Source organism: Gobius niger (assembly GCF_951799975.1).
Source record: "Gobius niger genome assembly, chromosome: 6".
NCBI lineage: Eukaryota > Metazoa > Chordata > Actinopteri > Gobiiformes > Gobiidae > Gobius > Gobius niger.
The window spans coordinates 33,645,819-33,672,876 of NC_136857.1; the positions used below are offsets into that span (position 1 = coordinate 33,645,819).

The 27,058-nt window shown below is 43.8% G+C and overlaps 2 protein-coding genes across 3 annotated transcripts in view; one reads left to right on the forward strand and one right to left on the reverse strand.

Annotated features, from left to right (window-relative positions):
- Positions 1-4,663: 4,663 nt before the first annotated feature.
- nppb (natriuretic peptide B) lies at positions 4,664-6,946 on the forward strand (the record flags this gene model as incomplete). Its single annotated transcript, XM_079558318.1, has 3 exons — positions 4,664-4,780; positions 5,584-5,809; positions 6,942-6,946. 3 exons carry the CDS (start codon positions 4,664-4,666, stop codon positions 6,944-6,946), a joined length of 348 nt encoding a protein of 115 aa, XP_079414444.1.
- Positions 6,947-11,562: 4,616 nt separating this feature from the next.
- The window catches only part of clcn6 (chloride channel 6), a 32,318-nt gene continuing 16,822 nt past the window's right edge, over positions 11,563-27,058 (reverse strand). For both annotated transcript variants that reach the window (XM_079558186.1, XM_079558187.1), the window contains 9 exons: positions 24,936-25,089; positions 22,538-22,694; positions 21,359-21,465; positions 20,377-20,563; positions 19,329-19,489; positions 17,632-17,788; positions 16,823-16,930; positions 15,394-15,519; positions 11,563-11,711 (listed from right to left, as the gene is read on the reverse strand). In XM_079558186.1, coding sequence (XP_079414312.1) covers positions 11,628-11,711; positions 15,394-15,519; positions 16,823-16,930; positions 17,632-17,788; positions 19,329-19,489; positions 20,377-20,563; positions 21,359-21,465; positions 22,538-22,694; positions 24,936-25,089 — 1,241 coding nt within the window. In that variant the 3' untranslated portion in view covers positions 11,563-11,627. The remainder of the gene's footprint in view (positions 11,712-15,393; positions 15,520-16,822; positions 16,931-17,631; positions 17,789-19,328; positions 19,490-20,376; positions 20,564-21,358; positions 21,466-22,537; positions 22,695-24,935; positions 25,090-27,058) is intronic.

Genomic DNA, 27,058 nt, shown 5'->3' on the forward strand with positions numbered 1-27,058 from the left:
GTTGTTCAGGATCTCAGACGGTTGGACTGTGAGGAATGTGCTGAAGTACGATTCACGTCACCACCTTGTTCCGGCACATCCACAGCATTAGTCCACACTTCCTCTTGATAGTGGCTCTCACATCAGCAGACAGGAGGAAGCCCCAGTGTCCGGCAAACAGCACATATCTGAGAGACAGCACTTTAAAAGGAGAGATTCCAGCGGTGTTATCAGCAGCAGGTGTCAGGAATGTGGCTTTGTTTCCTGGCAGCGCCACAGTGAGTGTATAAAAGAGCCACGGCCACTGCAGCAGGCCAACCCTGGGCAGGACGACCAGACCAGACCTCCATGACCGCCATGACCATCATGACCATCACGAGCAGCCTGTGTGTGAGCGTGCTCCTCATGGCACACCTCGCCAGCCCTTACCCCATCAGCCCCGAGGAGCTGTCCCAGCCCCGAGCCGACGTGCTGCTGCTGCAGGTCAGTCGCCCATTTCACTGCTCCACCTCCTTTAAATGACTCCAACTCTTGTTCTGAAGTTAAAATGTTTTAGCTAGTTCAAATTGAGTTGTGTGTTTGGCCTAGATCATAATAATGATCCTTTACAGTTCATGAAGGTTTATGAATGCATAATGTAAATCCCCTGTGCGAGGCAGGATCTGGTGGACAAGCTGGAGTTCCTCTCAGAGCAAAGGGCTGTAGATGTGTCTCAGACGGGTGGGGAGCCGGAGCAGCAAATGGGGGTCCATTCAGAGAGGGCCGTCACAGATCAGCCCCGGGACGAGCTCTGGCAAGAGTCCCGGGACGAGCTGGACGAGGCCCTGATCCGGGAGCTCCTCTCGGGAAAGAACCTCAAACAGCTGAAGAACAACTCCTCCAACAAGAACTCCTCGGGCTGCTTCGGCCGCCGCATGGACCGCATCGGCTCCATGAGCTCGCTGGGCTGCAACACTGTGGGCCGCAACAGTGAGTGGGACTTCACTATCGCCATGGCAACACAACAACACACACAACTAAGTACTGACCCTCTGACTGACTCTCTTTCAGATGCCAAGTCCTCGTGAAGTCTTACGCCTCATCCCCAAACGGAGCCACTGACCAAAGACATGCTATTTATTACATATTAAGTATTTATTCCAAATGTTTGGACTTTATTTATTCTTTGTTTATGGCTGTTTTGAATTGCAGATTGTAAGACTCATTTTTGTCCAATAAAAGTTTACATTTGCATAGCCGTGGTGCTTTCACTCAGTGTTGGTCACAGTCAATGGGCGAGGATGGAACTGACATTGCTGTAATGAACTATGTACTGCTTAAAAGAGTTTTTCTTTTTCTAAAAATTGCTGACCCATGTGAACACGCTGGGGTAGGTATCATATTTTTAATCACACTGGTTTTGTATATTAGAAAAAACAAGTAGAAGCCTAAGTCTATGATTGTCAGACTCTGGAGCTCTGTGAAGGCTCGCAGCTGGTCGGCCCTCGCTTTTAAGGAACAGGCTTCGTAGGAGGAGATTAAGCGGCCATGTTCCCCTCGGGATCATTACTATGAATGCAGCTGAATGAACTTCTTTTTTTTTGTTATCAATTTTTTTTATTGAAGTGTTACATTACATTGGCATTTTGCACTTTTTTGCATGTGTTACACTTTCATTTTATACCCCTTTCTTTTTTACCCATATCCCCATTTCCCTTATGATGGGCAGAGAGGCTCAAAACTGCGTAAAAAGCAGTCCCCAAAAAATGAAAAAAAAAAGGCAAATAAATAAAAAATAAATAAAACAGAAAACAGAAAATGTACAGTTGAGCAATACAAGGTGCTAATTTCCTCCGTCAAAGACATCCACAGAAATAGCAGTAGACATATGGCTATGTACAATACATCGAACAATTCACATAGTACATATAATTATGTAATAAACTTTCTTTCAACACATAGTACATCAACACATGTTCATTGTAACACTGTAGTTTATAACGTGAAATCTAATCCAGTTTGGATGTATTTAATAAATTGGACCAGCATGAGATATTTTCAGTTTTTGCTCCATGCATTCGAGCGGCAGAGAGCTCCAACTGAATGATATCTCTGTAGGACAGGAGCCATTCCCTCACAGTCAGAGACTGCACTGTCTTCCATCGGCAAACCACCATCTTTTGAGCAGCAGTATGGCCGGCTAATAAAATTCTACGATTATTAATCGTCAGATTTAGGTTGGAAGTATCACCTAACAAAAGAAGCCTCGGAGTGCAGGGTATGGCTTTGTAATGTTTTCCCAAAAATGTAGAACCCCAGGGCATTGCCACACCATATGAAGAAAAGTGCCAATGGTATTGTCTGGACAGAAATCACAATATTGATTATCTTTTAATTTCATTAGATGCCTCTCCTAGGATAGAAATAGGCTCGGTGAATAATTTTATAATGGATCATTTGGTGGTTGGGATTTCTTGAAGAGAGAGAGATGTTTGACCAGATGTGATTCCAATCCCACTCCACATGGTCCCTCAATTCCGTTTTCCAAAGTTGTTCAATGGGCAATATTTTTTGTGAAGAAGAAACTAATAGTGTGTACATGTCCGAGACAATGCCAGTGGCTTTTGTTTTGCTCAGAATGGTGTGGAGAGGATGATTTTTTAGCGTGCATCCCCAGGGGACCCCATAAGAACGCATAGCAGTTCGCAACTGTAAATAAAAGAAGAAAGAGGAGCCTGGTAAATTGTAACACTTTTGTAAGTCATAAAACTCCCTTAAACCATGCTGTCCTATAATATCTCTTAGATTGTGAACTCCTTTGCATTCCCATGTGGGAAAAGAGATAGGTTTCTTATCAATAAGGAGAGAATAGTTATGAAACATTGGTGTTTGAAGAAAAAAATCTTTGTCTTTGCCCAGATGTTTGTTGACTTGATTCCAAACAGATACAAGATGTGCAATAATGGGCCCATATTGGCTTTTAACAATTTTTAAAGGTAATTTAGAATACAAGAGATTGGGCATGACATATGGCTTTATTAATTCTTCTTCAATAGGCATCCACGCGGCTGACTTGTTGGTTTTGGACCATGAAAAGAGTGATCTTAATACAAAGCACCAAGAGTACCACTCAAAATTTGGAAGACCTACACCACCTGATGATTTCAATCTGTATAAGGTTGAAATTTTAATCCTTGTTTTTTTCTGGTTCCATAAATATTTGTTTATAAGCGAGTGTAGTTTTTTATAGTAGCCTTGAGGTGGTGCTAAAGGTAGCATGGAGCTGATAAAATTAACACAAGGCAATAAATTCATTTTAATAATCGATAAACGAGCCTGGAGGCTGAATGAACTTCTATCTTACATCTATGGTCAGTACACAGTGGCTCAGCCCCACATGCTTCTGTTGGAGTTGCCATGTTCTCCCTGTGTCCGCAAAGGTTTCCCCAGGCAATCCGGTTTCCCCTACCACTAAAAACATGTACAATAGGCCAGGCTGAATGAGAGTGTGTCCATGTATGTTCATTAACATGCACTTTAAACATAATAAGTATTTGCAGTAAATGGTTTCAAAATGCTGTGAAAAGCCTGGAGCGGTCTGTAATAATACATTATTGTATATCTATTACATGGGTAGGCAACGTCAGGCCCGGGGGCCAAAACCGGCCCTCCATCATAAAACCTCTGGTCCTCAAGGTGATTCTGAGGAATATTATTACACAAATCAGAGTCAAATGCCTGTTAAAGTGTTCTGAGCAGAACACACATTCAGGCCTGAATTACATTTGGAGGGTTTGGCCCTTGGTCTTTTAACAATGAAGAAGATCATCCCTCCACCAGGGACACGTGTCCACCCCTGATCTATTATGCCAAAACAGTGAAGTCAGTCCCCACCGGCCGTCAGCTGCTGCGGGCTGGACAGACGATTGGCAGTCTCACTATATCAGACTACTCCAGGGCAGCTGTGGCTCCAACAGTTACGTACCACCTTAGACTAAAGGAGCGAAGGAATAATGCAATAAAACTATGGGAGTGTCCAGAAAAGCCCCTGTAAACAGCATCTGTTCAAATGAATTGACCCATCGCAGACAGAGTGTCCACAAGGAGCCCCCGTGTTGTTGTTGTTGGTCCTGGGGCTCCAGTACGTGCTGCTGCTCAGCTCCACCTCCAGGTCAGCCAAGGGCTTTGGGCCTTTTGGTGTTTCTGTGCACCACGTCTAAACTGTGGCAGTTAAAAACAGGGCAAAACTAAGGTTTAGTTCTGGTTTGTCAAGAACTAAACATAAAGGGCTTCACACAACCACTAAATACGATGTTATTATTCATATTCTCTGAAAAATGGCCAAATCAAACATTCTGCCATTTAACATGTTGACTGTCGCAGTTGTAAAAAAGCTGCTTCAAATCCTTGTTTCGCTGCCTTGAAGTGAGAGAGAGAACTCATGGATAAACACTGACCCACAGACGTCCAGAGGCCCGGGCGGGAGGATGTTCCAGCACCGGTGGACTTGTGGAGGGATGTTGTGTAGCGTGACCTCCTGAGGTATCTCCAGTGAGCTGAGGTCAGGACTGACACTCATCACTGACAGCTCCTCAGACGCCTGACCACAGGCTTATCACAGCTGTCACAATGCACTCCAGCAGCCCTGATACTGTCTGCAGAGCCTGGTATAAAAGGCCCCTGAGCACGGGGCCCAAAGAACACCATGAGGGCCGTGCTCCTGTGGGGCCTGCTGCCTCTGCTGCCTCTGCTCTGCCAACTGCCCCCCGGGGCCCGGGGCCACAGTCTGGGACGGTCAGCCGCGGACGTGGAGCAGCTCAAGGTAAGACCTTAACACAGAGGTAAAGACGACAGGGCGAGTCTCTGGTCACATGACAACAGAACATAGATATATAAGAAGAGACATACAGATGTGTAAATGTGATTGGTCAACATGAAAAGCATTCCGTTTAGAGAAACTTTTGTCACTGCCAGTGAGTTTGCCATCATTTTCTATCCTGTTGTCGCAGCGATGTGTGCCGTTACGGCAGGTTCAGAGACGCCTCCGGGCCCCTGACACCTTTTACAGAACTCTGTGCCTGGTCATGAGGCCCCTTCATCTCTTAAATAAATGGACAAAGCCAGGCCTAAATCTATGGGTTAGTTTTATGTTGATCACTGATTATGGAGATCAGTCTTTGAAAAAGAAAAGTATTGAGAAGCTGTAAAATTCAAATTAGTTTCGGAGTTACCGTTAACTGCAAGTAAAGATGTTGTCTATGAAAAAATTTCAGGAAAGTGAAATTAACCACCTTGGAATAAAGTGAAATAATTCTAAAAGAGATCACTACCTTTGGATCAATCTGGCCCAAAGGGTGGTGTCACAGGCTCCTACTGCAAAGAATACATTTGAAGTTCTTTTACTTGTTAGAGTCTGCATTCTCCGTTTCCCAGTTACACAAACTCTCTGCCTGGAAACATGGACGTCTTTGTCATCCTGTCCCGACTGTGTGTAACTGTCACTGTTCCCTTCCCTCCTCCTTGAGTTGTCAAACGGTGGTCTCCAAAGAAACTTCAAATAAAAATGTGAAGTCTTCCCATAGTTTTTCCCGGTCTATGGGCAATAACTCCTCCCTCCCTCCCCAGTCTGTGCTGCAGCGCCTGGAGGCCAGTCTGTCCGCGGCCCCTGAGGAGGACCAGGAGCCAGGGGACTACGGGCCGGACCCTGGGAGCCAGCGTGGAGCGGGGGCTTCAGACGAGCCCAGTCTCAGGGGCCTCCTGGACCTGCTGCAGGGCTCGCGCCGCTCCTCCGGCTGCTTCGGAGCCAGGATGGACCGCATCGGGAACGCCAGCGGGCTCGGCTGTGGCAGAGGTGAGGCGGGCGGACAGCGGCTCACACGATGTCCACTGACAGGAAGAGTAGACACTCTTAATATATCTGTAATATATATTCAAATAACAACACAGTCAATCGTACATGGACTTATTGTTGGAAAAACTTCGTAACACATAATAGTCTGATAGTAGTAGTAACAGTGCAGAGAAAAAGTGTCTGGAATTCCTCACATTTCTGCCTAAATCCTGGACCATTCTTTCCTAAACTGCTGCAGTTCAGGGGGTGTACTTACTTATTCCATACTCTCCTGTGAGTGTACTTACTTATTCCATACTCTCCTGTGAGTGTTTACATGTTATGGTTGATAAAAATATGATCAAATGTAAATGTTTGGGTGGCATTAGTTCAGGCAGAAACTGTTAAATCATTCCTGTGATTTTGATGAATTTCAGATGACATTTAGTAAACAATTTAGGTAGAAATGTGAGAAATTCCAGACGTGTATTTACCTTTTCTCTGCACTGTAGTTCCATGTCGTAGTGAAAAACCGTTCTCAGCCTCACGTGAACAGAAGACTACGAGGACGAACATCACAGCTCACGGTCTCATACTGCCGTGTTGTGAAGCTCCTCACATTTATATTTAATTAATTTATTGATATTTAGTGTAAACAATTTGTTGTGTTGTTGTTACTTTGGAAAACTCCAGAGTCGCCTTAAAATCCACAGCATCCAGAGAAGTACAAACAGACAAACCTCTGTGTCAGAGATATTTAATAAAACCTCTAGATCGGACATGACGCTATGGTCAATTCGGCGGCCATCTTGTGACTGGCCGGCGAGGCTAACCCCTATAGCAACCAATGCAAAACCAGGAGCAACATGTTCATTTATGTAAGGGCAGAATGCGAGACACACTCATTGTTTGTGATTGGTTTCTCAGTCAGGATCAGCTCATCTCTTTGAAATGTCTTGTTTTTAGTGGTGTTTCTATTTGATGACATTGCACTGGGTGAGAAGGCCCATCTTGTGCCAGAATCTCTCCAACATGTTACTATGACCATGAGTGTTATCAAAGATCTTCCATTCCATCGGGTTTGCTGTCCCGTAAAAGCAGATGGAGAGAGGAGTAACTGGCTCATGTGGCTGTATTGCTCCATGTGTTGCAGGTTAGACGCTCATCGCTCCTGCCTCTGACCCCTGACCCGCCGACCCCTGACCTGTGGCTCGTCTCATCCTGATGTGTGGCTCTCTGTGAATATGTCTGAAGTTTTGCTGTGTTTTATAACTTTCTTTTACACAAATGGAATAAAGTCCTGTTTGTTGGTTGGTCTTAATGTTGTCGTCCTCATTTCTGTTGCGCATGTCCACATTTTAAACCCAAATAAATCTCTGGGAGGCATTTCTAAATTACACCCAAACTGCCCAGAAGATTTTAGATTTACCCGTAGCAGCTTTTCTTAGTTTTGGAGACATTTATCCAACAGCGTGTCCACACCTTTCCCTCACTCTGGCTGTGCCTTCACTGTGAGTGTTAACAGAGACATGTTAGGCTACTGTGGTTTACTGACACACATACAACATTATCTCAGCCTTTAATCATTGTAAGAGCCAATATTCACCTAAAATTATTTTAAAAATAGAATGGAGTCATTTATTTCTGGTCCATTGATCCAGACCTTTGGTTTATTTATTTAAAGGGACAATGCATATTAATGAACATATAAATGTAAATGTGCCAGAATAAGCCAATGGCGATTTTCCATCTGTAGTCCCTGGCAGATCAAAGACCAGTGTACAACATTAAAGACAAAAGATCATCACACAATTACACTGCGTTCCAAATTATTATGCAAATTGTATTTTTGTGTCAAAAAGGAAAAAAAAATAAAAATAATAATGACACTCATGGATGGTGTCGTGTCTTGGGACTCTATGAATCACTGACATTAATCTCAGAGACCTGGGATGTTTAGTTGTCAGGTTAAGCCTAATTAAGGGAAAAACTACTGAAAAAGGTGTTCCACTTTATGATGCAGATCATCATTTTCAAGCAATATGGTAAAGAAAAAGGGTCTCTCTGCTGATGAAAAGCATGAAATAGTTGAATGCCTTGGTCTAGGTATGAAAACCTTCGATATTTCATGAAAGATGAAGCGTAATCATAATACAGTTAAGAGATTTGTGGATGATTCAGAGCACACTCCGGTTTGTGCAGATAAAGGCACAATATGGACGGTTTCTGCCAGACAAACACACCAGATTAAGAGAACAGATGCTACAAAGCAGCATACAGGTATTTGAAGCTGCTGGTGCCTCTGGAGTCTCCCGAACATCAAGGTGTAGGACCCTCCAGAGGCTGCAGTTGTGCATAAAACTTCTATCCGGGCCTCCCCTAAACTGTTAATTGAAACTGATGAACAGAAACGGCTGCAACGGGCTCAGAAATACATGAGGACTCATTTTCAAACAGTCTTGTTCACTTATGAGGCCGTGTAACCCTCGGTGGTCAAATCAATGGAGTAGTGGATAGTTGGTGAATGGCCCCAATGTCCCAACAAGGCTGTGACGTCAGTAAAGAGGGGGCGGAGTCATGTTTTGGGCCAGAATCATGGTGAGAGAGCTGGTCGGCCCTTTTAGACTGACCACTGTCTTCTATGCTACAAAAAGAAGAGCTGTGCTTTCCTGAACAAAATCCTCTTCATGCATGACAACGCACCATGTCCTGCTGTAAAGAATACCTCTGCATCACTGGCTGCTATGTGCATAAAAGGAAAGAAACTCATGATGTGGACCCCCTCCTCCCCTGACCTCGACCCTGTTGAGAACCTTTGGAGCCTCAACAAAAAAAACTTCTATGGGGGTAGGAGGCAGTTTTCATCCAAACAGCAGCTCTGGGAGGCTATTCTAACATCCTGCAAAGAAATCCAAGCAGAAACTCTCCAAAAACTCAAGTTTAATGGATTTAAGAATTTTGAACCTGCCATCACACAAGGGCTCCTATGGTAAAATATAACTTGACCTGTTAATACTTTTTTGATTGAAATGGCTTTTGATTTCAGTAAGTATGATCTCCTAATGCTACAAATTCAACAAATGACCATTTTCAGTTAATTACAAGCTTTAAAATGTATTGAAATGATGAGTTGCATAATAATTTGGAACAGTGGATTTTGAGGTTTTTACTATATTTATTTTTGAAAAAAAATACTGTTATCACTGGGAGATTTTTTCAACCACATTTAAATGATCCTCTACCAGTTAAAGACTTGAAAATTATGCTGACTCTCATTTGAGTTGACAATTTAGAAAATCTTATGTGGCAAGACGAGCGGTTATGGCGAGTTAAAACAATATCTCAGCCAAAATAAACAACTGTGGTAACATAAATATTGACAACGCCACCGGAGAGAAGGCTCCGGACCTTAAGGCACGCAGGTTCGTTTATGATTGACACAGGCAGAGTCCAAGCTTAGCAAAAATACATATTTTATTTACTATATATTTTGTTTGAATAAGTTACTTTGTTTCTCTTTCGTTGGTAAAACGTTCGGTTGATCCACAGGTTTACATTTGCACAGACATTACATACACTACCACAACCTGGCAGTATTTACAAACAACAAAAGTAAAGTCCGTGAGGGGAGCAGGTTAAAAAGACAAGGCAACAACATGGACAGCGCCGTCATCGCACCAGCGCGGCCAGATCACCATCTAACGCAGGGCACAACACACGGGTGTGGAGCCATGACAGCAGACGCACACCATCCCTGCCCATGGAGCATCTGGGGCTACATCGTGGAACCGTTACCACGCGGAGCTGTCCTTCGGAAGAGCGAGGAACGCACCGACACCGGCGGGACCAGGAAGTGAGTGACGTCAGAGAACGAAGGAGTGAGTGCATTGCGGTTATATACCCGCGGCGCCACCAGCTGGCGGGAGGAGGTGCAACAGGCGCCATGCCACACTTAGAAAAATGTCATTTGCATAATAATTTGGAACGCAGTGTAAACTTGAGACATAAAACAAAGGGATAATGGTCAGTGGTCACATGTCTGATTCCCCTTCAGACAACCTTTAAGTTTAGTTAGAACTACTATGAATGTGGTACAGTCTCTGATGTCTGCTGGGATGTTGTTCCAAACCTTGGTCCCTTACACTGATACACCTGTGATTAAACATTGTGTGTCTCTAAAGAACCACACAGGCTTTGGTGGCGGCTCTGGTGGCGGCTCTGGCTCTGGTGGCGGCTCTGGTGGAGGCTCTGGTGGAGGCTCTGGTGGAGGCTCTGGTGACGGCTCTGGTGGCGGCTCTGGTGACGGCTCTGGTAGCGGCTCTGGTAGCGGCTCTGGTGGCACCTCTGGTGACGGCTCTGGTGGCAGCTCTGGTGGCGGCTCTGGCTCTGGTGGAGGCTCTGGTGGCGGCTCTGGTGGAGGCTCTGGTGACGGCTCTGGTGGCGGCTCTGGCTCTGGTGGCGGCTCTGGTGGCGGCTCTGGTGGAGGCTCTGGTGGCGGCTCTGGCTCTGGTGGCCTATAATACATACTTACTGTATTTTCTTGACGAAAGCACCCTATGCTTTTATGTTGCCAAAGGTTATTGGAGGTGACTGAAACATCAATATCACGAGACCTGAAAGCAAGTTTTGTATATTTTATATATAAACCTTTGTATTTTTGTTACCCCTTTAAGGGCAATGGATTAAATATGGAAAGTTTGCTCACAATGATTTTCTGCATGATAATGGACATTTTTGAAAAATGTTACAACAGAAATAGACCTAACATTCTTAAGTTGAAAAGATTTATTTCAAAGCATTTGAAATAAATAAAGGGTTAATATTGTATATTCATATTGACAAACTTGTGTCTTTGACAAAGCATCTGTGAGTCTGTTACACAAGGACCTTTATTTGGCTGATAAAAGCAGCTTGTGCATTTGAACAGAACATTAATCAGTCATGAAGCTGCAGTCTGCGGAATGTTGCAACAAAAATAACAAACATTTAAACTAAAATAATAATAAAATCATGTGGCCTGGCTCATCTCGACAAAATACCTCAAATCATTTAAAGAGCACTTATAGAAATCATTATTAAAAACAACAAATTTGATAAAAAGATGTGTTGTCCAGTGGTCACTTCATTGGAATGGTCTTGACTGTGTCCCTGTATAAATATACTGGCCAGTATCTGCCTCAGTCAGTGACTTTTCCACATCCTGAGGCTCCAACTGAATTCCATAAAAATAAAAATAAAATAACACATCCTTAAAAGTGCTGTAGTGAAAAGATCACATTGGTATAAAAACACAATCAAAGAAAGAACTGTATCTTGTGGTAAAAATGAAACAAAGGAATGGCCCTCAATAAAATCTCTGAAGCTCTGCAGTAAGTCAACATTCCAGTTGTGACCAACTTGACTAAAACATTAATAAAAGAAAATCTGATTTTATTACTAAAGCGGCCATGTCCCACTTTGGCCACAGTAGTGTGGTCTGCTACTCTCTGCTGATGGAGAGAACTAGGATCACCTCTTTACATCCACGTACAAACTGTAGCCAAACTGTAGTTTTTCTGTCCGTAACTTGGATCAAAAATCATCTTTGCACGATGTTATTACAGGATAAAATGAAAACTAAAACACACCCAGACCTCGCCACACCACAGAAACAAACAACTTTAAAATACGGGTTCACAGGCCGAGTATTAGCTCAGCGTTTGGTCGATTAAAGCAAGGCTAAAGAAATCAAACACACAGTGTGGTGCAGGGAATGGTTCAGGTTCCAGGATGCTGGATGTGGCCGGTCTGGGTTTCAGGATGCGCGATGCAAAAGGTTGTTCGAGTCCTTGTGAGTGGTTTAACTGATGGTGATGGAGTGCTGCCGTAGCTTGGCTGTCAGGAACTCATGGGTTAGGTTGTGTCTGGTGATAATCCCAACGATCTGCAGTAGAAAAAGACACGTTTCAAATGTGGATAAATGTGCCATAACCACGGCCACAACAGTGCACATCCCCTCACATAAAATACTCTGTCTAATGTTTTCTACCTTCATTTGGCCCAAAGCGCTTTACAGCAACAAACTGATATCGTCTGTTTTTGCAGCTGATCAAAAGTTTAGGACCATATGCCTTAGTTTTTATACCATATGCCAATTTCCTAAAAGATCACGAGGGTTATGGAACAAAAACGAAGTGGAAGACCCAAAAAATGTCCCTAGGACTGAGCCGGAAGATCTGACTGGCTGTCCGTCCAGACACTGGACAATGCTCGACCCAAATGAAGGCCGTTACTGGAGCCGACGGCAGCCCAATAACCATCAGAGGCATCTGCGACTGAAATGTCTCCAAAGGCCTCATCTCTTTGAGCCTCAGAACTGTCCGTTTGGACTTTGGAGAGAGACCAAACATGGAACATTGAAAGGTGGAATTATTCTCTAATGGGGAAAAAATGTAACCTTGTCCGGATGGTTTCCAATGTTACTGGCATCCCGAGCAGATCCACCTGAGATGTTTTCCACGAACCACAGGGAAGGGGGCGACTTTTTTCTCCATAACCCTCAGGATCTTTTCATAAATTCCAAATGACTGTTTTATGGTGTCCCATCTCAGCAGCAATGACGCACTATGAGAGGCACAGCTTATGCTCAACAACCCAAACACGGTCTCAACCACAGCTTTTTTCAACCACGCCCCTCACAGCTGTGGCATATCCAGAGGCGGATTAGACGCATGAATATTACACGTGTCTTAAGCTGTCTACAATAAAAGGACACTTTTGTTTAGTTTGGCTTTATTGGAGGGGTCTGGTGTGATCATCATTTGCCTCACACAGGGCAGTCCTTCGCAAACAGTTAACCAGGTCAATGATATGGACAACGAACACAAGTGCATTTTATTGATGGCATTTTGAATGACATGTCCCCACTGATCATGTCTGAGATGCTCTGGATTGGCGTATACAGTACAACAGCATGTTATATTACAGTGGTCAAAAGCATTTTGTCACGTTATTGGTAGGGCTGGGTAATGTTTGTTTTATTTCGATACCACTACTTTAACCATACCTGATTTTCGGTACCAGTGCTTGAACGGTACTTTTTTCGATACCTATGTTATTTTAAATGAATTAAATTAATGTGTATAAAAAGTATCGTTCAGGTTAAAGAGCTAAAACAGTACAACAGAAAGAACTCAGCCCGCAGCAGCGTCACATCTAACTTCATTTTTTGAGCAGAATTCCCACTTAAAGGAGCTGGAAGCAAGTTCGCCATTTTATACTCACTACTGCCACCTCAGGCCATATGTGTAACTGCACCTTCTATATTAAGCTCGTGCATGACGGCAATTCGGGCCGAAGTGACACATTTTTGAGTGACCGTACAGGATTTTAGAGGCAGTTGTGATGAACAGGTCTGAGCTCATTCTACACATTAGGACATGGCTGGAACATGTAGGGGGAGGAAAATACTTAATTTTAACATTTTTAAACTCCTTATAGTCCCTTTAAGCAGCGACAAAACATTATTACCTCCAGAGCTGCAGGGACAGAGCAGGTCCACATCAGGCACCGCTTTCTTTCAGCTAAACCTTTTTAAACACACTGCGCTGTCGACAAGGTCAAGGTCAAGGTCAAATTTATTTATAAAGCACATTTACAACAACTATCGCTGCCCAAAGTGCTGTACACAGGCAATACAAGGTTTCAACAAAGTTAAAATACATGACATAACAAACAAAAGCAATGATAATAACCACCAAAGAAAATCAGGTCAGCTTGTGTTGAAGGCCAGTGCAAACAGATGGGTCTTCAAAAGAGATTTGAAAACATTCAAAGACTGAGCTGTTTTAACGCTCAAGGGAAGACTGTTCCACAGTGTGGGAGCTGCAACAGCAAAAGCTCGGTCACCCCTAGTTTTCATCCGAGATCGCGGAACAACTAGCAGCATTTGATCTGCTGACCTCGTTGTCCTCTTTGGGACATAAACAGACAGAAGCTCTGAAAGGTAAGACGGGGCCAATCCATTTAAGCACTTAAAAACAATCAGTAGGATCTTAAACTGGATCCTGTAGCTCACTGGGAGCCAGTGCAAAGACACCAAAACAGGAGTAATATGCTCATATTTCCTTGAGCCAGTGAGTAAACGTGCAGCGGCATTTTGGACCAGCTGCAGGCGATGGATGGAGGCCTGGGACAATCCATAATACAAAGAATTACAGTAGTCCAGCCGGCACGAGATAAGGGCATGGACTACACGCTCTAGGTCAGCATGTGGTAGGTAGGGTTTTACTTTGCTCAGAAGGCGCAACTGGTAAAAACCAACTTTAACTACCGAACTGATCTGCTGATCCAACTTAAAGGAGCTGTCAAAAATCACACCCAGATTTCTGACTGCTCGGTGACAGTGGTGACTCAGAGGGCCTAAAAGAGAAGGATCAAAAGCAATACCAAACATTACAACCTCGGTTTTTGATTCATTAAACTTTAAAAAGTTTATAGCCAACCACTGTTTGACTTCCTGGAGGCAATTTACCAGGGCATGGGCGCTATCTGTATTGGGTTTTAATGGCAGATAGACTTGGACATCATCGGCAAAACAGTGAAATGAAATATTGTGTTTTTGGAAAATGGACCCTAGGGGCAGCAAATACAGGGAAAACAATAAAGGGCCTAAAATAGAGCCTTGGGGCACTCCACAACTAAGAGGGGCCACCCTTGAGCTACAAGGGCCCAAGTTGACAGAAAAAGTGCGACCCTCAAGATACGACTTGAACCATTGTAAGGCTGTGCCTTTGATGCCCACACAGTCCTCGAGTCGTGAGAGTAAAATTTGGTGATCCACAGTGTCAAACGCGGCGGATAAATCCAAAAGCACAAGAACAGTGGAAAAACCAGAATCAACGGATAAAATAAGATCATTAAAAACTCTTAAAAGTGCTGTTTCAGTGCTGTGACACATTTTAAAACCAGACTGAAATTTTTCCAAAAGGCTATTAGCTTCCAGGTAGTTTTGGATTTGCACGTAGGCCAATTTCTCCAATATTTTAGACACAAAAGGGAGCTTTGAAATGGGCCTATAGTTAGATAGCACTTCACGGTCTAGGTTGTGTTTTTTTAACAGAGGCTGCACAACAGCATGCTTAAATGCATTTGGGACACAACCTGACTTCAATGAGGAGTTTATAATGCTCATTATATAAGGCCCAACTACATCAAAGGCAAAGTGAAAGTGCTTTCCATGTCAAAGATCTGCTACATAGTGAGAGCTCTCATTCTGTCACTAATAATTTACCAAAACTGTTCCAGAGTAAGGCAGAGTTGAACGCTCACTTTTTCCAGAAACAATATCTGATCTCCTCCTCTGGTCCAGCCATTTGGTGCAGCTGAAGTTTAGTAAACAATAGTATGTAACTCCAGGTTCTTCAGGCTCGGATCATTTATTGACGTCTGCAGGGAAAAAGTACCAAAAATTGGCATAAAAAAAAAAAAAAGGTTTTCGATACCACCCCCTACCGGAGCTCTTCGGTCGGTCCCAGCCCTAGTTATTGGTAATACATACGTTGACTACGGACAGGTGCATGTTGTGTATTTACTGTGCATGTGTAGCGTGAGTTGTTGCGGTGTACCTCTCCCACTGCATTGACCACAGGCAGGTGTCGCAGGCCCATGGTGCGGAAGAGGTTGAAGACTTGGGAAATGCGGCTGTTGGGAGACACGGTGTAGGGGCAGGGGTTCATGTAGGGGGTCACATCCTGGAACACAGGAGAGTCTATGACTAAGAGATCACCAAACGCACAGTACATTGTCATATCGATGTCCCTCTGATCCATTCCCATGTGGGAAGAGGCTCCCTCACCCCTCAACTGTCTGGACCCTCACATGTCTGGACCCTCACTCCTCACCTGTCTGGAACCTCACCCCTTACATGTCTGGACCCTCACCCCTCACATGTCTGGACCCTCACCCCTCACCTGTCTGGATCCTCACCCCTCACATGTCTGGACCCTCACCCCTCACATGTCTGGATCCTCACCCCTCACATGTCTGGACCCTCACCCCTCACATGTCTGGACCCTCACCCCTCACCTGTCTGGACCCTCACCCCTCACATGTCTGGATCCTCACCCCTCACGTGTCTGGATCCTCACCCCTCACCTGTCTGGACCCTCACCCCTCACCTATCTGAACCCTCACCCCTCATCTGTCTGAACCCTCACCCCTCACCTGTCTGGACCCTCACCCCTCACCTATCTGGACCCTCACCCCTCACCTATCTGAACCCTCACCCCTCATCTGTCTGAACCCTCACCCCTCATCTGTCTGAACCCTCACCCCTCACCTGTCTGAACCCTCACCCCTCACCTATCTGAACCCTCACCCCTCATCTGTCTGAACCCTCACCCCTCACCTATCTGAACCCTCACCCCTCACCTGTCTGAACCCTCACCCCTCATCTGTCTGGACCCTCACCTATCTGAACCCTCACCCCTCACCTATCTGGACCCTCACCCCTCACCTATCTGAACCCTCACCCCTCATCTGTCTGAACCCTCACCCCTCATCTGTCTGAACCCTCACCCCTCACCTGTCTGAACCCTCACCCCTCACCTATCTGAACCCTCACCCCTCATCTGTCTGAACCCTCACCCCTCACCTATCTGGACCCTCACCCCTCACCTATCTGAACCCTCACCCCTCACCTGTCTGGACCCTCACCCCTCACCTATCTGAACCCTCACCCCTCACCTGTCTGAACCCTCACCCCTCACCTGTCTGGACCCTCACCTGTCTGAACCCTCACCCCTCACCTGTCTGGACCCTCACCTATCACCTATCTGAACCCTCATCCCTCACCTGTCTGGACCCTCATCCCTCACCTGTCTGGACCCTGCCTGCTTAAAAGAACCTTGAGAGTTATACAGGTAACAAGTAGACAAAATTACTATGCACTTTGTCCTAGTTTAGGTTAAGGTTTACTTTGTTGTTTGGTTTTGTTTATCCAGTTAAATCTGTTATATTCTGTACATTAGGTGAACAAAACGGAAGAGCAAGTACCACTATCATGCGCGGGTTGAGCTGGGTGAGGTCCACATCATGAATATCGGGGAATCGGGGGTAATCTTCAGTCATCTCTGCGAAGGACAGTCTGGGCTGAGCAGCACTCTGACAGGAACAGCAAAACACAGGGATAAGACTCACAATTAACAACATTAACTGTTTAAAGCAATTCATGTTTCAAGGATTTGAAAATCAACAACTGTAAGAAAAAACATATATATATATATAGTCCCATTTCACAATATTCAACTTTTCTGAGATTTTGACTTTGGGGTTTTTACAAGCTGTGATTCAAAATCATCCAAAATATAATGGACAACAGATCATGGACATCACCCCCCACCCACTGCACGGGACTGTAGAGAAGCCGAGCAGCTCTTTCAGTGGAAGACTGAGACACCCTCAGTGCAAGGATGAACAGGTCCTTCATCCCCACTGCTGTCAGACTGTGCAACAAGACTGTAAAGTAACATGTGCAATAATCCCTTTGCAGAAATACATCCAATAATCCCTGTATTTAAATCACTTACCTATGTCACTTTTTCAACCACTTGCATGAATCCCCACTGGGGCAAATCAGCAAATACCAACTTCCAGTGTGGGTCCTTGGGCAACACCCTTCCTTTAAACCTAATTTCAATATTTTTTAGCTCTGAGGACGATCTGCCAAATTTTGGGGACCTGTCTAACTCCGCCCCTCAGATGGAGAGCATAAATCCAGTTTCCACACAAGAGGACGCTCAGAGCTGGAGCTTCTTGGAGGACAGGAGAAACATGTTCTGACCTTAAGAGAGATGTGTACCTACCGACTGGCTCTCGGCATAGCAGGCCCCACGCAGCAGCAGGTTGACCAGCTGTGAGCGCAGGATAGTGCCATGAAAGGTGAGGGGTCTGAAACGCTCCTCCAAGGTCCATTCCTCACTAGGCGACTGGTCTGGGTACAGATTAGGGTACGGCATGTGCCTGATAAAAAGAGAGAGATGACGAGGGGACAGGTGAAGCTGCAGCTCGTCAGAAATGTTCAAGTGGAGTAAGTCATTAGTTATGTTTATTGGAATTAAATCAAAAAGTGTGATTGACCAACATAAGCCCATTGTGCCATTGTGGAGTAGTACGTATCAGAGAAAATATATATTCTTAAAATCCTTTATTTTAGAGGGCTAATATCTTCATCTATCTATCTTTAAATATTTTTTTAAAAGTTGCACGCTGGGGGTGAATTTCTCCCACACACAGTGATCAACAAAACAGCTTCCTTCAAACCAAAATCACAATAGATCAACGGCAGAAAGCACAAACATTTCATAAAAATGGAATATAATAAAATTCAAGCAAAGGTGGAAGAACTTTTATATTTTAGGAAAAAAATGATTGTCATAGGATAATCAAACTTACTTATCTTTAAAGCAATCTTGTGTCTGGACACCCTGTCTTTGATGCTTTCCTTTGTTTTATAAAACCTACAAACTACAAATGAGGTTTTAGCCTTCCGTTCGTTCAAAAATGAGAGCTTGTAATATACAGTATTGTTACGTGTCATTCAAACTGCTGCCTGTAGAGGGTGCTCCAGATGCTACTTCCAGATGGGAATTGATATGTTTTTATCAATCCAGCGTTAACAATAGCGCGCGGAGGAGGAGCTGCACCTAAACCGATCGATTTTCTTACCCATCTTTCTCCTTTCCTCTATTTTTATGAACAAGGGTCGAACAATATTCTTATCTGCCCCTTGGCGCCATAGTTTCTGAATGATACGAGCGAGTGCGCAGATGCACATATAAGCGTATATAAAGAGGACAGACTTGGACTCGTTACAACGTCCCACTCGGATCCTAAAACAGAGCAGACTTTAGTTTGCGGATCCATGCACCACAAGAGGCTGCGGCACAAAGCAGCATCAATATGAAGGAGACATGCAGTTCTGATGGACAGCTCAATCAGAATCTCGATTCCCATCCCTACTCCTGAGATCTCATTCATATACATAACCTTCAAATGATAAAAAGTCAAATGCTGGCGTATCCAAAATAATGTTTATCAGAGGAAATGTAAATATTGCCATTATACTAAGAGCTAAGCCCAAATTAAGCACTTTGGAGAATTGAGCTGGGGCCTCATTTAGAAAGCTCCCTATGTACAAAATAAGACCCAAACTTCCTCCGTGTCAAAGGTGGTCTTTTTAAAGAACAAACTGAACATTGTGTACGAGGTACGCACTTTTCAGAAACACTGCATTAGACGAGGAGAGGAAAGCCTGTCTGAGGAAGTCACGTTAGGTCACTGTCATAGTTTCAACTTTAGTTTCTTCAGAAATGAAAAAGATTAGAATGAAATGAGCCACTAATCACGATATTTGTGTAAAACATGCATGACTTGTCTGCATGCTCTCACAAAGCGTTGTCATCATTGGCGTGCATAGACGTTCACACTCATCTACCTGAACACATTATGCATTGCCTAGGCACTTTTGAAGTTAGAGTTTTATAAATGTGGCGGTGCCAACCTTCTCTGGAGCATCTGCTGGAGCACGTCCTCCCTGTCCTCTGAAGGCTCCTGCTCACTGGAGGCGTCATCACACATGTTCCTCAGCTCACTGGACGGGTAGGACTTCATGGACTGACAGCGGCGCCGCTGCTCCCCCGCACGGGTCACCACACTCGACCTCTGTGTGCACACATTACAAGAACAAGTCTATACAAACAGCCTGTGGTAGCCTTACACCAGGGTTCTACGCTCATCTTTCAGAATACTTAGCCTGAATCTTTTTGTCAGACCACGGACAAAAGGCCCAATCTGGTGTTTCCAAACGCAGACTGCACAATAGACTTAAAATGGGTTGACCAGGGGGCTGTACATGGGCTGGATAGACACTCGTATCCAGTGGTGATGTTATGTATAACAGTGGTCCCTCTGCAGGCTTTTTTCTCCTGCACCAGATTGTACCAGATTAGAATGTTTTAATTTCGAATGGGGCTGGTGGGTTTGGCAGGGTTTAATCATGTTTCAGTGATGTGGAACTCTACAATGTCAGCACCACAGCGTTGTATATTCTCTTTCCCTCTGGACAGGGACTGTGGAATAAATAAAGTTGTAGCTTGTGCTGTGAGAGCTGAAAAAGGATGGCGCCTGAAGGCTGTTGTTGCAGAAGGATTTGAGTCTAATCTTGCCTAAGGCTTCCCCATTGATTTTCTTTGTTTATGCAGCATTTTATACAGCTGTGATACCCCTTTCTATAGTCGATCAATTTATATGCTTTTGCGCGAGTGAGCCCAATAGGCCCTGCCTGAAATCCCACTGTGTGTTACCTGGAGCTCTCTGCTCTGACCGCGGCTCACTGCTCTCCTCCTCTCTCTGCATCACCGCCGCTGTCCCAGACAGGGGACTCACGGATGCTTTCCCCTTAACCAACAAAAAGCGAGGCCGCCCCGACACAAGAGCTGCTCCGCTTGCTTTAGCTTCACAGGTAATGTTTTTAGTCCAAAGCCCCCGTGAGTCATGCCCACGGGAAATGACTTGAAAACCAGTCTGGGACTGAAGTTGTCTTTCGGTACCTTGAAGTGGATGTTGTTGCTGACCAGCACGTTGCCTTTGGTGAAGTCCTTCTCGTTGTGCCGGTTCTCTGTGACCACGGGGAAGGCGTGGTACACCGTGGTGCGCAGGATGCTGACCAGCGACTGCACGCGGGTGTGGGGGTACACATACGTCAGGTTGGGCTCCATGATGTCCCCGGCTGTCAGTCTAAACAAACAAATCAGTTCACTGTTTTATAATGACCCATTTGACAATTAAGTTGAACCATGATCTTAACCTTAAATCTTGGACATATTTGTATTCAGTTTGGGAATAATACATACTTGCACATACACAGTGTGGAACATAAGTATTTGAACACCCTACAATTTTGAAAGTTCTCCCACTTAGAAATGATGGAGGGGTCTGAAAATTTACATCATAGGTGCATTTCCACTGTGAGAGAATTCAGGAAACCACATTGTATTGTATTTTAAATAATTTGTTTGTAAATCAAATTTTACAGGTGAAACTCGGAAAATTTAAATATCGTTCAAAAGTTCACTTATTTACTTTTTTGCGTTGTTGACTCTATAATACACCTTATGTGTGATTTTGGGAGCTCTGTGATGAACAGAACTGAAATTAAATGACGATCAAAAACTTGTGAAAAGTCACGATCTGGACATTTCATATATATTATTGCGTTTCTTTCCTTCTTTTTTTAGCATTGTTAATTCTCTAACACTAGTGGCTACAAGCTTGAGAAAGGATGACCACTTTTCTGGATTAGTATCTGTTCTTGATAAATGCTGTAATTGAGGAGGCGCGTTCAACCTGCTTCTTCTCTCATCCCGCATCGTGCCTGCTACAGAGGTGTACTTCAAGTTATGTTAAACAGAAGTATGGAACTCAAATGTTCGCTCTATTATGATGAAAGATTATTACTATTCCGTCCAAATGTTTAGAGCAGTTAACAGTGCTCTCTAGAGCAGCACCACAGTGAAGATACACTGATCATACTTGTCCATCTCCACCTCGGTCTCCCAGTCTAGCAGGGGCACTCCCCGCAGCTGCACATGGATGTCATAGATGCCCTTGTTAAACAGGTCCCCAGTCCATTTGGCCACCTGTGGAAAGACACAAAGGTTTTTTTAATAACTGTATTCATCACAAAGTATCTTTACCACTACTTGTCTACTTGATAATCTATAGCAAACATTATTCTTACTTGAGTAAATATTTTGGCGACACTAAAACTCTAAATATTATCTATCATGTTCCTTCCTCACAGTAACAAGATGATAATAACAGTGCTTCATTTGACTTTGGATACATCGTAACATTGATTTTTATTTCCCCACACAAAAACATTGTCACTTGTTTTCCATGGTGTAAAAGTTGTTTTGGCACTTAAGCTCATTTATGTATATTCGATTAAAGGCACTATACCTGATTTTATTTCTACTAATGGAACTCATTGTTCCTCCTTCCTCCGACATTTGTGGGAAAAACATGACATCCAATCACAAAGCATTTTGTATCAATTTCCTAAATTTCCAGACTAGTTTGTTTCTGTGAAAGTGACTCTGAAAAGTGACCCTACCAGTGAAATGTGCCGATAAATTCATCCTGTGAAGAAATAAAGATGAGGAGCCCTTACTAGAACTGTGTAAAAATGGGCAAAAAGCCGAGGCACTCATCCCATGAAGAATTGCGATGCTACAAATATGTCAGTTTGGACACAACTAACAGTCTAATTTAGCAGCTTCCTCTTTCATTGTTCCACTTTAAAGCCATAAGAAACACTCTCTTACTGTTTTAAAATGGCATCATTTCTCCTTTTTGTAACCCAGGACGCAGAAAATGCATACACTACAGACAGCAGCTGAAATATTCTATAAGTGGATTTATTGTTCCCTAATGACATATAGAGATCTCAAAAAGGGACAGTGCCAGGATTCATTGGAGTGAAACAGAGTTCAGGTCTAAACCCCTTTGAGGCCAAATAAAAGCCACACTCGGGTGGGTCAGTTTAGTCATTTAGTTTGCTCAAGTAGTCAGCTGACCTCTTCCTTTTCTGAGCAGCAGCAATAATCCAATGGGCGGTTCTCCTTACCTGTTTACTTTTGGCTGTGCAATGTGTCTGAATCCCTGGTTAACACCTTGATTTTTGAGTTGAAATGTAAGAAGCACTCATACCATGAGCGTGATCATGATGGGCAGTCCGTATGAGATCTCATTGGTGGACTCGATGAGGATTACGGTGAGACTGATGGTCATCCGCACCACTCCTCCGAGGAAGGCAGCCGCCCCAATCAGCGCGAATGTCCCGGAGTAAACGTCCATGTGCAGTTTTCTACCAACACAACAACAGTTCACTACAAGGCAGAGGTGGGTAGAGTAAACAGAATATTTAACTTAAATATTACTTTACTCAAGCAGAGGGGTCATGAGTGAGTGTGATTTTATGTGTGAGTGCGGGACAATTGATGGTAATTGGCCCATATACAATCATCTGCACATGTATGAAGCTCGAGTGTTGTCAATACATTGCCCTCATCAACTACACTGAAACAAAATTGAGGCAAAATCAATTTTACATGAAATATGGACAATTTGTATACTATTTTTGTTTATTCATTTGTGCTTATGGAAATGGTCTAACAAATATTGTTTGACATTTTTCTGAATAAATTGTTTTGAGCAGAACTGAAGTTGATCACCAGTGAAGACAAAAATGTTGAATGACAAATTAATTACTGTATATTATAGTGGTTGAAAAAAATTGCCCCAAATTGCCAAATCGACAGTGAAATTGGCACAAGCGGCCACAATGGTAATAAAAAGTGATGCTTTGTTTATGCTATGCAAAAACACACAATTTAAATGAAAAAAATCTTACAAACACAGTTTAAGCTCAAACACTCTCCACAAAAGCGTACAAACTAAACCTCCTGCTGCTGCCAATGTTTTGTGAACATTTCTGCCCCACTGGTAAGGTGGTGCAAGATGCTATTGCTGAAAGGATTGTTTATAGTTCTACTACTCTGGCCTCTTTTTTAAAAATAATGCACATTTTATTGACTTTCTTGTTTTTAGACAGAAACAAGCATACGTAGAACACCACACCGACCATTAATAAATCCGCTTACACATTGAGGTACAGCCAGTTGGTGAAAGCAGACTAAGCACAGTCATATTGATGTAGCTTATTGAGAAGACCATAAGTGACTTTCTCATAGGATGCTAGTTTGAATATTGTTGGTAACCACTCCTCCTAGGGCACCCAATGCGCAAAGTGTCCCCTCGGTCTCCCCAACAGCGGTTTTGATCTGCTTGGTATCTGTTCAATATTAGTTGTCGATATGCGTATTGCCCTTGACTAAGTAAACAGTCACCCTTGGCTGTAGGACTTAGCGTAGTGGCTGGCTCGTCCCAGGCCTTGTTAACATAGTCGTCGATCCTCTTGCTAGTTTTAACCTGTTGCACGAGTGTGTCTTTGGGCTGTCGCGTCCCTCTTAAGTATTAATTGATTTACGGAGTCGGACCGACTACGAAGTAGTAGAGAGGAAGACGCTGCGGAGTGCGCCAGAGGCTACGCAGGAGAGGGAACAAGCCACCACTGCCTTCAATACTTCTCAGTAATGTCCGATCCCTGAAGAGCAAAGTTATTGCTCAGGTGACGTCTTACACGTTTTAAGGTTTGTTTTGTTGAAATTACGCTAACCTGGAGCACACACGTTGAGTATCTGTGCAGTAGACTGCAGCAACTGCTGCATTTTTTGCGCCACTTAAGAATCCATTGGGTAGACAAAAAAATGATGATAAGGTACAGCATTACAGCTTGGTATGGTTGCTTTTCTAGTCAGCTAAAGAACAAGCTGCTGCGCCTAGTCCACACTGATTGGAAAATCATTGGTGAACAGGAGCACCCCTCATTGCAGAGCCTCTATGAACAGGCCATTTGGCCAACAAGATTTTGAGTGATCCATCACATTCTCTGTATTCAGAGTGTGACGAAATGTTGCCTTTGGGAAGAAGGCTCAGAGTCCCCCTCTGCAATCTCAACAGATTAAAAAACTCTTTTGACCCGGCGTCAATCAGGCTGTTGACCAAATCTATACAAAGTAGAACTTTGATAGGTATATGGACAACAATGGACAATGGACATTCTCTTTTATTATTGTACTCTTATAGAATGGGGCAGGCATATTGTATGTTTACATTTTATTCATGTTGTCTATGTGTGATGATTTTTGGCTGCAGCATGGGTGAATAGCCCAAGACAAATTTCCCACTCCTGAGACAATAAAGTTTATCTTACCTTATGTAAACAGATATATGTGTGAAACACATAAAGAAATATTAAATTCAATTTAAAAAGTATTGCTTTTAATAAGCAAATAAGCAAACATCCCTCCCCTCATGCAAGCATACTCCCAGAAGTCCCCATATCATGTAGAGGAAACACTTAGCCTTTTCCACTGGCAAATCCTACCCAGCCCAGTGCCAGCTTAACCCGTGCAGTTGAGTGTCTCCACTGGCCAGACCAGGATCAAACAGGCGAACTCATGTTGTGCATGTGTTCGCTACTCACACATTGAGGATGTTGGCCACGAGACGTCCGAAGGCTGCACCACAGAGCAAAGAGGGCACGAACAGGCCGCTGGGCACCGACATGCCATACGTCCAACAGGCCATCAGCAGGTACAGCACGAAGAAGACCAACAGGCTGAGAGGGCTGAACAGACCTGCAAACAAAAGAGCATCAGAATGAACACACAGAAGAGCACCAGCCTGAGCACACAGAAGCACACCGAGGTGAGCACACAGAAGAGCACCAGGGTGAGGACACATAAGAGGACCAGCCTGAACACACAGAAGAGCACCAGGGTGAGGACACATAAGAGGACCAGCCTGAACACACAGAAGAGCACCAGGGTGAGCACACAGAAGACCACCAGGGTGAGGACACATAAGAGGACCAGCCTGAACACACAGAAGAGCACCAGGGTGAGGACACATAAGAGGACCAGCCTGAACACACATAAGAGGACCAGCCTGAGCACACAGAAGAGCACCTGGCTGAGGGCTGAACACACAGAAGAGTATCAAGCTGAGGGCTGAACACCCAGAAGAGCACCAGGCTGTGGGCTGTCCAGAGTCAGGACACTTGAAGCTCCCAGTTCCCAGCATGTATGTTGTAGCCTGCAGCCTTCATTACGAGGCTGTGTGCTGCACAATGACTTATTTTTTCTAATAAAATCTAAAAACCTGGTTGTGAGCACATTTAAAATGTGATTAAAAAATAAAAAATGAAAAAAAGGATTTCAGGTGATGACCATAAAGACCAGGTCAGCACCGGACAGGAGGTCAGGGGTCAAAAAGGTCAGAGTTCTCAGAGCTCCTAATACTGGGGGTTAGATAGAACAAGGCATCACATGGTCTATCAAGTGGTGATCAAATCATGGCAGTATCAACAACAAACAAGATAACTGTGCCTCAAGAGTCATACCTTTCATTGCCACACCTCTCTACTTTATTATATAGAAGTCTGTTTTTGTTTTTGTTTTTTCAAAATATACATGGATTATCCTACAATAAACAGTGCATACTCAATCATAGCTATGCTGTATTACATCTTCATACAAGTTTAGTGTTGCCCACAATACAAACATATAATAAGAAAGTAATACGCAATTGAGAACATTTCCAGTATCAACATAACATCCAGAGGATTGAATACTTCCTGTACCTTCTGTATATCATTTATTGATCTGACCTCCTCACCATGTCCTGTCCAGAACCCTCCCATCAGAGCAGGGTGACCCGTTGGTCGTCTCCAGGTCATTAAAGGTGAACTCGCTTAGTCTAGATCATCTCTGACAAGGGGTGTAGCAATATGATAATCCCAACAGGTGAGATGATACACAAATAATGTGATAGACTTCATAATGTAGTACCTGTCAAGAGTTTGGAAACACTTTTTATATATTGGCTTTTCTATATTATTATTATTATGTTATTATTATTTATATTTTAAATTCTTCAAAATTGCTACCCTTAATTCTTGGCTTTTTCTCAATGCGCTTCATAAAGTCATCCCTGGAATGGTTTAATACATCCTTTCTAAAATATTAGAGTATCATGGAAAAGTGTATTTATTTCCACAATTCCATCAAATCAATCAAAATATGGTACTTTCAAAATGATACGTCAATCTTCAAAACTTTGTAGGGAATCCCTTTGCCTTAATCACTGTCTCAATGCCTCGATACCCCATAGATTCTCAATGGGGTTAAGGTCCGGCGAGTTGGCTGGCCAGTCAAGCGCTGTGATGGCATGGGCATCACACCAGGTTTTGGTGCTTCTGGTGGTATGGGCAGGGGCCAGGTCCTGCTGGAAGATGAAATTTGCATCTCCATACAGAAGGAATCATGAAGTCCTCTAAAACATTCTGGTAGACTGATGCGGTGACCTTGGATTTAAGAAAGCAGAGTTTCCCAACACCTGCACTGGACATTACCCCAAATCATGACTGACTGTGGATATTTCACACTGGACCTCAAGCAGCTTGGGTTCTGTTCCACACCCGTCTTCCTCCAAACCCTTGGACCTTGATTCCTGAATGAAAGGCACACTTTACTTTCATGGGAAAAGAGGACCTTGGACCACTGGCCAAAAGTCCAGTCCTTCTTCTCCTTGGCCCAGTTGAGATGC